We start from the raw sequence: 12148 nt of genomic DNA, 5'->3' as shown, positions 1-12148 counted from the left end.
GTGGCGTGTCAACGTCAGCACTAATAGATGATTTCTGAGCTGGCGCCGGTGCATTGTTAGTACATTACCTCTATTTGTGCAAACGGCTGATAGATTAAAGGCACGCTGAGGTAGTAGCATACTGCTCTATCATGTATACCTTTATAAAGAGCTGATGGGGAGAGCTATCGAAAGGGCGTTTATATACTTTCTTTTGTAATAAAATAAGCCACTTAGCGTGCCCCTTTGCCTTTTCTACCATTTTTTATCTCACTTATTAAGCATATCTACTTATCATCTAATTACATGTCACACGGCAAATGGAACTATATTAGAAAAGTGGTTCTGAGTGAGAATGAGGTGGAATTGGGATGAAGCCTAGTAGTACAAGCTAATCTATATTCTAAAATTTTAGCCCCCTAGTATATACATGAATAGTATGCTATCTCGCGTATCTCGTCTATATGCGTGTTCAATCTATATTGCATCCTCGCTGTTGTTGCCTCGATTGAACCAAAGTTATGGTCAATGAATGATAGTTCGAATCTAGCATTTTCGTAAACTTATCCTGGTTTACGGCTCTGCCACAGCCTCTTGCTTGGCGTCTGGGTCCGCCTGGACTGGGTTCGCTCCCGCCTGGTCACTCTTGGCGCGAGCCTTCAAGCTGCGCCATTCCACTAAGGCGCTTCCAAAGACAGTTGCCGCAGATGTTCCAGCAACCAAATAGAAAACAACCATAATTGCGTCGTTATAGTCGGAAAGAAGCGTCTTCAGATCACCCGCTGCAACCAAAGTCTTAAGGTCCGTGGCGCCCGCGTTAGCCACTTCGCTAGGGTCAATATTTGGAATATTAGAGGCGACCTTCGAAACCAGGTGGCTGAGGAAGATGTTTTGTGCTACTGGTAAGAAGATGGACGAGCCCAAGAAACGAATAAACATGACAAGCGCGGACCCGACCGCTATATCCGGTCTGTCTAGAACAGTCTGAATAACGTTCAGGGGTTGCTGTGAGCCAAATCCAAGCCCAAACCCAAAGATGATCTGATAGCCAATCCATTTGGAGTGGCCAGTTTCAGGGGTAAGCGTCGATAAGAGTCCTCCCCCAATCGGCATCATGACTGAGCTAATAATGAAAAACGGGGTATAGTAGCCTATTTTCGAAATGACAATGCCAGATGACATCGAGGAAACAACCACGGAAAGAATGGTGGGGAGCAACATGAGCCCAGAATTAATAGCGTCGACGCCCTTGATTGCCTGAAACCAGATGGGAAGATAATACGTGACTATCATCATGCTGGCGCCATTCCAGAAACCGAACCAGAGGGAGGCTGCGATACTGCGCTGCTTGACGATACGAGGAGGGACCGTTGCAGCCTCTCCTTTCCATATTTGGATACCGATGAATATCAAAACAAAGACTCCGCAGATGATGAAAAGGGCAATGATGCGGCCATTATCCCAAGCGTACTTAGTGCCACCCCACTGCAGAGCCAGGATCAAGCAGATAATGCCGGGGAAGAAAGCCAAGTTGCCAATCGGGTCGAGTTGCTGCACTTTGCCGAGAAATGTTTTCGCTTGAGGTTCAAGCTTCTGATTCGGCATATGGAGGATCAGAGTAGTGACAATAAGTGACACCGCACCTATGGGCAGGTTGATATAGAAGCACCATCTCCAAGTTACCTTGTCGGTGAAAGTACCTCCAACCACGGGTCCAACAACAGAGGCAATCGCAAATACAGCTCCGAACAGTCCTTGGTAGATTGGTCTCTGTTGCAGCGGAATTGTATGGAACAAGACGACCATGATACCAGAAAACATGCCAGAAGCTCCCAGGCCTGCGACTGCACGGCCGACAATGAATGCTTTTGAACTGGGAGCTGCACCACAGACGGCTGAACCAACTTCAAAGAGGACAATTCCGCCTAGTAACAGTGGCTTTGTAGGATAGTATTTGTAGACTTTTCCCATAAGGAGCTGGAAGCTGCACTGGGTAAGTAAATATGCCGAGCCATACCATCCTACGTCGTTAAGAGAATGGAACTCGTCTGTAATTCGGGGAATAGCGGTCGAAATGATGTTGGAATCCTATGATTAAAAAAAAAAAAATGTATTAGTCTTGTGTTGGCTTATTCACGGCGTTGATCCCTTCATACCAGAGTAACCAAGAAGATTGCCAAGTAAAGCGACCCCATGATGACTATTCGCATCTGATTGGATGGATACTCATGCGTCTCCATCTTTACAACGCTTGTCTCTGTAGTGGCGGTTGGTGGCTTTTCATCCTCTGAGGTGGGTTGAGACATTGTGAAGAACAAAGGCAACTTCAGCGATGAAGAAAAGGAAAAAGAGAAAACAGATTTTTCACTCTGTAAAAATCTAGTTTTCTGAGTTTCTTGGACAAATACAACACAACAAGAAAAAATTAAATAAAAACAGTTGCAGTTATATAAGGGGATGAGGTCCCATAACTCCTTTTGCTGTGGCGCTAGACTAAAGCGCGTCTCGGGGCTCAAAATTGCAAAAATTCGCGCCCGAGCCCCGAGAGGCACCCAAATTCATGAATCCTTTCGTTCAGCATGAGTCAAAACAGGCATTGCATTGCTCCGCAACTCTTTCATTTCGGACTTTAAACTTGTCCTTTAACACCGAGAAAAGGGAAGAAAACAGACTTTGGCCGCGTCACGACAGAAACAGGCGGTTATGGAGCTGCCAAAGAAACCCAGCAGCGACCTCAAGGGCTACTCTTGCGTAAGCTGCAGACAGCGAAAGGTTAGATGCGATAGGCGTGCCCCTTGTATGAATTGCACCAAAGCCGAGAAACAATGCAACTTCATCGCCCCCATACGCGGAAAGCGGAAAAGAACGAAGCCTCTTCGAGAGACTCTTCATGCTCGGCTGAAACGATATGAAGAAATGCTCAAGGCCTACGGCGCCAAAATTGAGCCAAGCGATGGCACTGGCATGTCTGATTCGGAAACAGAGTCTCAGTCTCACAATACTCCCGAGTCGAGCGATGGGACTATAACAAGAGTCAAGAGCCAGGAGCATGAGGATCCTTTGCCGCCAAAATTTATCATGAAAGAGGGAGCCTCGAGATATTACGATAGGTATGTCGATGGTGGACTCGCATCGTACTTGAAGATATTCTTACGCTCTATTAGTGCTCTCTGGTCCAACTTGTCAGAAGACGTAAATTTCATGCCCGCCTTTCAAGTCTCTACTTGACTTTGACAAATTGTTACTAACTTGAATGCCGCAGTTCCAACATCCAGAAGCCACCACTTCTTTCAGCGAACCGGCGGAAGAGGATGTCCATGTAATTGAAGATGGGTTAATGTTCGAGCCTGAGAGAGGCGACAAAGCCATGGATCTTACCAAATATCATCTTCCATTGCCGCTAATATCGAAATTAAAAGAGTTCTTCTTAGATAGGGTTGATCCTATGATGAAGTTCCTACACCTTCCCACCTTTTGGGCCGCTCTGGCAAATGAGCTGCCGAATCCGGATCGTATACCCAAGAGTTTAGAGGCGCTCATCTTTGCGTTTTATTTAGTCTCTATTTGTTCGTTGAAAGAAGACGAGGCCCAGGAGCTATTTGGCGTGGAGTTGCAGGTTCTCCTTTATCGCTATCGAGTTGCAACTCGGCAAGCCTTGGTAAATGCGAGGTTCTTGTCAACAGCGAACCTGATGACGCTTCAAGCGTTTTCTATATTTATAGTATGTTCCTACAGTCAACTGCTTCCCTTCAATCGCTTTTCTTCAACCGTGCTTCTTTTTTCTTTTATTGTTATTAACGCGGAACAACAGATATGTGTCAGAAACATTTATCGATGCGATACCCTCTTTGTTTTGTCCGGCGTCGCCGTCCGGCTGGCTCGTAAAATGGGACTGCACCGCGATGGAACGTTTCTTGGCCTACCTCCCTTTGAGACAGAAATGCGAAGGCGGCTTTGGTGGCATATTGCCCACATAGACTTTCGTACAGCCGATGTAATGGGCACCAAGCCGTCGCCAGAAATCGCCACTGCTGATACAAAAAAGCCTATCAATGTCGAGGACAGCGAACTCTACCCAGGTATGGCTGCCCTACCTGAAGATTTCAGCGGCATCACGGGGATATCGCTTTGTATCATAAAGTGCGAAATGCTTTCGGCTCTGTGCAAATGCGCAGCCACTCGTCCCCTTGATTTGCGCTGGGAGATGCTGTACAGCCCTGACATTTCGCTCGCCACAAAGGACGGCGTCATAGATGAAGTTGAGGACTTCATGGAAAAGAAATATCTGCGGCACTGTGACCCTTTAAACCCATATCATACCTTTTTATCCATCATGGTACGATCAGCAGTATGCAAGATGAGGCTCTTTGCGCACAATTTGCGACAGTTTGCGCATCGATATCCCATGGCCACCCAAAAGGACCATGATATAGCATTTAACAACGCCATGAAGCTTCTGGAATATGCAAACTTGATTAACAGGGGGCATATGGGTTTGGATAAGTATCTGTGGCAGATGGGCACGAGCTACTGCTGGAACACCATGCTCTATTTGCTCATGGAAGTTCGATGCCGCAAAACAGGGCCTGAAATCGACAGGGCGTGGGAACTAATCGGCGTCGTATTCGCGCGCGCTCCTCAAGTATTCTCAGAGTTCACGGGCTCTGTTTATGTGGCGCTGGGCAAATGGACACTAGAAGTTTGGGACAGCCACGTCGAGGCTGCAAAAGCACAAGGTCTTCCAGAACCGGTACCGCCCGATTATATTCACGCCATCCGGGACTACCAGGCCTCAAAGTTGGAGGCAGAAACTCCAGTCCAAGAGAAGAAGGCTGATGTTAAGCCTGTTTCCTGGCCGCCGTCCGGCTATGACAAAGCCTCGTATGTAGACTATCTTGATGTGGGATATTCAGAGCCGCATAATTTTCCAAACCTGTCGTCCTTTGATACGGATCCAAATCAGTGGATACATTGGGAGCAGCTAGTGGCAGACCAGAGCACCTTCACATAGGCTGGTGGCGTGTATGATTTGCGGGACTGGCACTAGCAATCGTTTTTCTCTTTTCTCTCTTGGTCATATATCGGAGACCCTCTGGCATATATTGTAGCGAATAACGTTAATGATTATTTTTGAACCTTGTCTTTCATAATTTCCAGTTCTCCTATTTTATCGTTGCTAGACCTTATGGTCGCGTGGGGCTTGTCAGCAGTCAATATGAGGAGGCATCACGACCTGTCTGATAGGTAATCGCGTGCTTTAATGCACCAATTGCCGGTCATGAGCCATTGCATGTTTCTGCCATGAATTGCTTGAGACTTTTGACGTCGCATCACTTCGCGATTTGCGCTGTATGAAACATGACTGGAGCTAACCAGTGCGAATGGACTTGCTCATTACTATTTCTTGTCGCTGGCGAGAACGTCATGCATAACCCATTGCTTGCTCTGTGCAGTAATTGGCGCTGATCGAGAACAGGTAGTCCAATGGTATGGCTAAGAACCAGCTTGATATCTCCAATGAGATGAGAATGACGAGGCAGCGAGGGCGGGGTTTTTCTTGATATGTAATCGTGCTCGCAAAGGCCGTTATCTGATGGCTTAGTGCGATGCTTGTAAGACACAGCAGCACCTCATTCAGATAGTGATGCCTGTCATGAGCCCCTCTCCCGCTTCATAACCGCTCGCTTGTGAGGTTACGGAAACGCATATATCCTGCGAGCTCTCACACTACACGAGTACTTTCTAATATGAATGTCTCTTTGTATGCTTGATTCACGCGTCTTTTTAGTGTCGGCCGCTCCGTGTACTATTTTGAAAGCTCTAGCAGTAGCTGTTATTAGTCTGCATCTCCACCTCCGCATTTTTCATCTGCGGTGGGCAATAATGATGATGATGGCAGCAAAATCAACGATACTAACGAGTGAGCAGAGCAGGCAGCCACCCCCTTCAGCGACTGGCTAATATGACTCTGCGGGAATAGCGGCATGCTTTGTCTTGGTGATGCACTCACAACGAGGACGGCAACAGGTTGCTGAAAGCTGAAAATGAGCCAGGATGCAAGCTGGAGATGCACACGTTTTGGGCGAATCTGCGGTCAAATATAGCATCTGGACGAGGGCTATGCTATCGTTGCGCCACGGTTGGCTGGATAAAGTGTGTGCGACTCCAGCTGCTGTGGAACATGCGGGCCGCGCCTCAAGACCAGTTTGTGACGCCTCTACCGCTACTCGGGATTCGGCACTTCTGTCTCCGCCCACACTTCATGCATCTTGACTGGCTATCACAAGACGCCTGGACCTATTCCAGGCTTGTTCCAGGTCCGCATTGAGAGCCAGCGTCACCCTGACGGCAATAGATCGCGCGAGTCGAGTGATGACGAAGAGTAAGGGCCATGCCAGGAAAAAACAAGAGCCTGCATCATATCATGCGGCATAATGCTGAGGCAGCCAGTCAGCTGTCTCTGTGCTCGATGCAACCCTGGAAACCACCCCCTTGACGCGCGTTAGAGTGGGAAACGACATATCGACGATGCGCGATAGGCCTAATCAGGCGGCTCCAGATGTATGACGATCTAAATGCTATGTGCACTCGAGCTGAAGAAGTGATAACTTTCGAACATCGAGTGTCGGAGCGTTGTATAAATAAACCGGTTTCTCCCCCCGCTCACTAGTGTTGATCTTTGCTCGAAGCAAAATAAAAAGAGAACTCCTCACCACCGGCTCTCCTCGTAATACTTGTATCAACGAACATCATAAATCATATCATATATAGGCCGTTCATGCACCATGGAGGCCATCTTCAACGTCCAGACAAAGTTCCGCCTCGAGCGCGGCCTCAGCAAGATTAGGGCCATCCGCAACGAAAACTACAAGCGCCACGGCACCAAGTCTTACGTCTACCTGCTCAATCGCTTCGGCTTTGAGCCCACCAAGCCAGGCCCGTACTTTCAGGGCGTCCAATTCCACCAGCGTGGACTCGCCCACCCAGACTTTCATGAGGCCCGCGGCGGTCGCGTCCACAAGAAGAAGCACCTGAGGAAGAAGGTAACTCCAGAGGGCTCCACGGACCCTAACGGAACAGAGACTGGAGAGGTGGGGGCAGAGGACCAGCAAAATGACTCGGAGTATCTTTGCGAGGTGACCATTGGCACGCCTGGCCAGACGCTGCTGCTGGACTTTGATACCGGCTCCTCTGATCTTTGGGTGAGTCAAAACGAGACAAGACGGGGATGCATCCTGGCTAACTAACCTTTCTTTCTCGATGCTTAGGTCTTCTCCACCGAGCTGAGCAGTACCATCCAAAAAGGCCACACTGTCTTCAACCCTAAAAATTCCTCAACCTTCAAGGCACTCACTGGCCAGAAATGGCAAATCTCCTACGGCGATGGCAGCTCAGCATCCGGTGATTGCGGTTCCGACAATGTGACTGTCGGGGGCCTCACCATCAAGAATCAGACCGTTGAGCTCGCATCAACTCTTGCCCAGCAATTCGCACAGGGCACCGGCGATGGTCTTCTCGGCCTCGCTTGGCCGTCCATCAACACAGTCACAACTGATGGCAAGCCCACGCCCGCCAACACTCCCGTTGCCAACATGATTACCCAAGGCGACGTTCCCAGTGAGGCTCAGCTCTTCACTGCAGCTTTCTACAGCGAGCGGGATGCCAACGCCCAGTCCTTTTACACGTTCGGCTACATCGACAATGATCTCGTCACTGCCGCCGGACAGGACATTGCCTGGACTGATGTCGACAACTCTCAGGGCTTCTGGATGTTCCCGTCAACTAGCAGCTCCATCAACGGCAAGGCTATCTCTCAGTCCGGCAACAGCGCCATTGCCGACACTGGTACCACCTTGGCCCTGGTCTCGGACGAGGTTTGCGATGCTCTGTACAAGGCTATTCCTGGCGCGAAATACGACGACCAGCAGCAGGGTTACGTCTTCCCCATGAGCACGGATGTATCCAGCCTCCCCGAGTTCAAGGTTTCTGTCGGAGACACGCAGTTTGTGATTCAGCCCGAGGATCTGGCTTTTGCTCCAGCGGACGACAGCAACTGGTACGGAGGAGTCCAGTCCAGGGGAAACAACCCCTTTGACATTTTGGGCGACGTGTTTTTGAAGTCTGTTTATGCGGTTAGTATATCCCTATGCCTTTTCATCTGCACATCAGTAATAGGACCGATACTAACCAACAAATGCCAGATTTTCGACCAAGGTAACCAGCGATTTGGCGCCGTTCCCAAGATTCAGGCTACACAGAACTTGAATTCTGCGTCTAACCAGTAAATATTGCTATAATACGTGAGGACGCAGAGACAAGGTCTCCCTCGGGCTTTCATTCATTCGTTTTTCAAGCCAGCCAAATACTAGATCTCACAGCTACATAGTAAGATAGATGCAATAAATTCGTAATACAGTGACAAGAATCGAGTTTGCTCCGACGTCTAGCCAGTGATTCTTAGCGGTGGTTCGTATGGTGTCGTTCACACCAGTGAATGTTTCTGAGCGCGTTATTCACATCGGGTTCAAATAGCAATAGCGACGGTTCAAGCTTGATGTGGTATGAGAGTGATATATAGGCTGAGTCATTAGTCCTGATTAGATCCGAGGAGCAAGGCGTAAATGAGGCTGAATATCGTAAGAGGTAATATCCGAGCGCCAATCCGCTGGCGGATACCATGGCTTCGATATAACGCTATGCGTTCTTCGTCCAAAAGTTTCGGTGCCAATGTCACATGGATATTGAAGATGCCGTTGTCAGAGACTTTCTGCCCAAATTGAAATCGCACATGCGGAAGCCTGGCCCCGAATTTGGAATGTGCAAGAACACCGCATCGAAGCTGGACAGTTTTTGTTGTACAATGACAATGATTGAAGGGAATCATTCACGTCAAAAGATAGAATCAATGTAAAGACGCTAGAAAGGGCTTGTGCATCATGTGCATCCGTCCTCGAGCTGATGAACTGAAGGCACCGGGAGGCCCTGCCATTTTCAAGACCCTCAATGGGCATTCATAGGCTTCGGCTGAGGATAGCATGGTAAGCTATAATCGTATTGTTGCGATGCTTCAAACAATAAAGGGTATCTGATCTGCCGCTGGTGGTATAACAGGCACTCCTTGTCCACGTCCAAGGCTGCTGATGGTCGCGGTAGTAGTAGATTCCGCTCGTTTGATCAGCTCAAGAGGCAACTGTCGATTATAAACTAGCAATACGCATCAGGTTCGTCTGATTGAGTCGCGGCTCTCGGGTTCAGAAGATGCTGGAGCAATGGCATTTGACTTGCGAGGAGCTGGCCATCGAGGTAGCGATACATTTCTCGACATGATTGTACTATAACAGCGCTCAGACTATGCCAGGCTGGTCAGAGGTAATGGAATAATCGACGGTACATGCGTCTGTACCGGCAACAGGCCAAAGTAGTAGATGTAGATGCAGGGATGGTGTTGCAATTGATGCATGTAAACTCGGAGAATGAATGTACATACAATGTACGATTGTGGCACCTGAGGCAGAGAGAAAGCTACATACATACATCCATGAGTGTACAGTGTATGCGCAGCGCGAACACTGTATTTATCCTGCTATAGCGCTGCCCTCGGTGGCAGCGGTAGCTGAAAAAGCAAAGCTCCGTCACCACAGAGGCTGATCAAGTTTAAGTTGATCAATGCGGTTGATGTTGACCTGCAAAACAAGCCTCTTATCGAATCTGCTCAAAGCAATCTTGATCAGCAACAGTCAGATGAATCACAGGCCAAATCCGACCAGTTGGATCGAGGTCAGCCAGGTAGGTCCACTGCGCTAGGCTATGTGGCTTAGCGGGCTCTATAGTGCTGTAGGGTGCTACAATGGCATAAGATATACAGTAACTGCTCTATATATACACTGTACATTTCATTGAACTCCATGATGTTATCAGGAGGGTAATCCGTATACTCAGACGAGACCAAAGCCGCACTCTTTTGAGAGCATTCAAGTTTCAAACTGGCATATGCATATGGCAAGTGACTACCGGTTTTAAGTTGGTGTAAATTCACACAAGCAAACCAAAGGCATAAACGAATAGACGGCATACTGCTATTAGCTCCTCTGGTTCTCAGCCAGAGCCGTAATGTGCTCTGTGAAGTTTACAATGGTTTTCTTCTTGAAAGCTGCCGTTACTTGGAGATGCTAATTCTCCGTAGATAATACTAATACTTATATGGCACTCTACTCTGCAGTCACAGACGGCGAGAGCAATATGGCACCAAACTTGGGTGCCTCGCTAGACCACTCCCAGCACCGCACCGCACCCTCAAACGATAGTCTTTCATCATTGGGCCGCAGTGGTTCGACATCTGGAACGTACATAGTACGAGACTCTACCGAGCCGCGTGGGCGTCAGGGATTCGGGACTGTGGCCGCCATCCGAAGCCCAGTTAAGGGGGCGGTGGGACTGCTCCATACCGGCAGGGGTCAGAATGGGGCACCGCCGTTTAACTGCCTGGGCAAGGCTGTTGATATGCTCGCTGCCAGCTTCAAACTCCATTTTTCTTCTCGGCCTGCCGGAAAAGCAATATCTGACATGCACAACATGCTCGGTATACAACGATTTCACTATAAAAACAACATTCTTCCATACCAGTCTGTGCTGCTTGAGCTTTGCGTTCACAACACCCTGGTTTGTGAGTAAAATGGCACAAGTGGAGGGCAATGAACTTGAAAAATGAGCAAAATGGCTTAATTCTCCGGCGGAGATACTTTGTAGATGAGGTCGGAACTTTGCTTGCATTTCCATGTGTTGGGAGAAAGGCGTGCTTCATAATACTATGACTATATCTACATGTGCTTATTAGCCCGGAGCATCCTTTGGGGAACGCTTACCAAAGTCCCGACAGTTGAACCCACTAGAAAGTTGGCTATAAACCGTACTCTAATTTGGAACAAAGGGGCAATGTTTTTTCTGTGTCTGGAGGAAAAACCTTTAACCAGAGAGCGCTCAAAAGATATCGCTAGAAATACGCTCATGTTTCATAGCCCCGGCTAGGAGCACGCCAGGGTTGGTTATCTCCATATCCAGTATCAAGCCGGTGTGCTCCACGTGGTCTGGGCGAGCCGTACAAGCGGTCTGCAAAAAAATAGGGACCGCAAAATGAATCAACGCACACAACAGCAAAATAAGAGCATCTTTTCTATCTAGAACCCGGTCATCTTCCCTTCTAATTCTAGTACTGCCTTAAACCGCGCTGGCATTGAGTCTATGAAGTTATTTATAGTCTGTTGATCTATATTATCCCAAGCTTCTTTTACATCAGCAATAAGATCCTGCCGATTATTATATGGCAAGCTTTCTATCGCCATAGCAGGAATCCGCCATACATTTTCTATTGGCGATAGATCCGGGCTGCCTGCGGCGTTATAGTAGAACTTTATGCCTTGGTTTATCTTCCAGTCATGAACGGATCGGTGAGCAGAATCGCAATCTTCTTCTAGAATGCGGTTTATCCCTTGATCAGGCCACTGCATAACTATCTTCTTGAGAATGTGGTCGCGATAGTAGTTTGCACTCATCTTTCCGTTGTTATTTGTAGAGATCCGGTACTCATGGAGATCGCTCTTAAAGTTATACCCAACGGCGCCCCAAAAGTGTGCGTTAAATTTCTCTTCGTCTAGCTTTCTTGGATCCGGCCGCTCGTATAGGCAGTCTGGGCAGTATCTCTCGCCCGGCTTGCGAAGGATATTAACTTGGCGATCGTCTCCGCAAGCAACGTGCCATTCATCTGAATACGCGATATCGCGATAGTCTTCTTTTGTCGGTCTTTCTTCTAGGGACTTGCGGGCAAATTCTACCCGTTGCTTGGCATGGCGTTGCGAAACGAATGACCTAGGGCAGGCGATACACTTCCGCCATTGCCGTGTGCCTAGGGCTCGTTGGATTGTTTGAGAATGAACTTCTTTATCAATGCCTGCTGCCGGAAGAAGCTGGGGATAGGTCAAGCGGCGAGCTTCAAATCCTTCAGACCAGAGCAAGCGTTCGATCTTATCTAGGTCTTCGTCTGTAAGGAGCTTCTTCCGGCCGCGGGTCTCTTTACAGGCGTTATGAAATTTTCTATCAAACGACTTAATTATCTCGTAGCCGCGGGTCTTGCTAACCTGGCAAGCGCGGAAGATTTCGTTATAGGAAAAATCGC

The 12148-nt window shown here is 48.3% G+C and overlaps 4 protein-coding genes across 4 annotated transcripts; 3 read left to right on the top strand and 1 right to left on the bottom strand.

Annotated features, from left to right (window-relative positions):
• Nucleotides 1-339: 339 nt before the first annotated feature.
• Nucleotides 340-2285, bottom strand: TrAFT101_000182 (uncharacterized protein; the record flags this gene model as incomplete). The annotated part of the gene is made up of 2 exons (XM_024910799.2): nucleotides 340-2067; nucleotides 2136-2285. 2 exons carry the CDS (start codon nucleotides 2283-2285, stop codon nucleotides 553-555), a joined length of 1665 nt encoding a protein of 554 aa, XP_024755893.1. The 3' UTR covers nucleotides 340-552.
• A 305-nt stretch (nucleotides 2286-2590) lies between these two features.
• Nucleotides 2591-5098, top strand: TrAFT101_000181 (uncharacterized protein). The gene is made up of 4 exons (XM_066125935.1): nucleotides 2591-3089; nucleotides 3144-3171; nucleotides 3242-3700; nucleotides 3791-5098. The coding sequence occupies exons 1-4, from the start codon at nucleotides 2683-2685 to the stop codon at nucleotides 4988-4990; spliced, it is 2094 nt and encodes a 697-aa protein (XP_065982032.1). The 5' UTR covers nucleotides 2591-2682; the 3' UTR covers nucleotides 4991-5098.
• Nucleotides 5099-6289: 1191 nt separating this feature from the next.
• On the top strand, nucleotides 6290-8397 carry TrAFT101_000180 (uncharacterized protein). Its single transcript, XM_024902133.2, has 3 exons — nucleotides 6290-7181; nucleotides 7248-8111; nucleotides 8181-8397. The coding sequence occupies exons 1-3, from the start codon at nucleotides 6765-6767 to the stop codon at nucleotides 8262-8264; spliced, it is 1365 nt and encodes a 454-aa protein (XP_024755891.1). The 5' UTR covers nucleotides 6290-6764; the 3' UTR covers nucleotides 8265-8397.
• A 1821-nt stretch (nucleotides 8398-10218) lies between these two features.
• On the top strand, nucleotides 10219-10650 carry TrAFT101_000179 (uncharacterized protein; the record flags this gene model as incomplete). The annotated part of the gene is made up of 1 exon (XM_066125934.1): nucleotides 10219-10650. The coding sequence occupies one exon, from the start codon at nucleotides 10219-10221 to the stop codon at nucleotides 10648-10650; it is 432 nt and encodes a 143-aa protein (XP_065982031.1).
• Between the last annotated feature and the right edge of the window lie 1498 nt (nucleotides 10651-12148).

Source organism: Trichoderma asperellum, chromosome 1 (assembly GCF_020647865.1).
Source record: "Trichoderma asperellum chromosome 1, complete sequence".
Lineage (NCBI taxonomy): Eukaryota > Fungi > Ascomycota > Sordariomycetes > Hypocreales > Hypocreaceae > Trichoderma > Trichoderma asperellum.
Note: the sequence above shows the minus strand (reverse complement) of the source record. Positions and strands in the feature narration are given on the sequence as shown.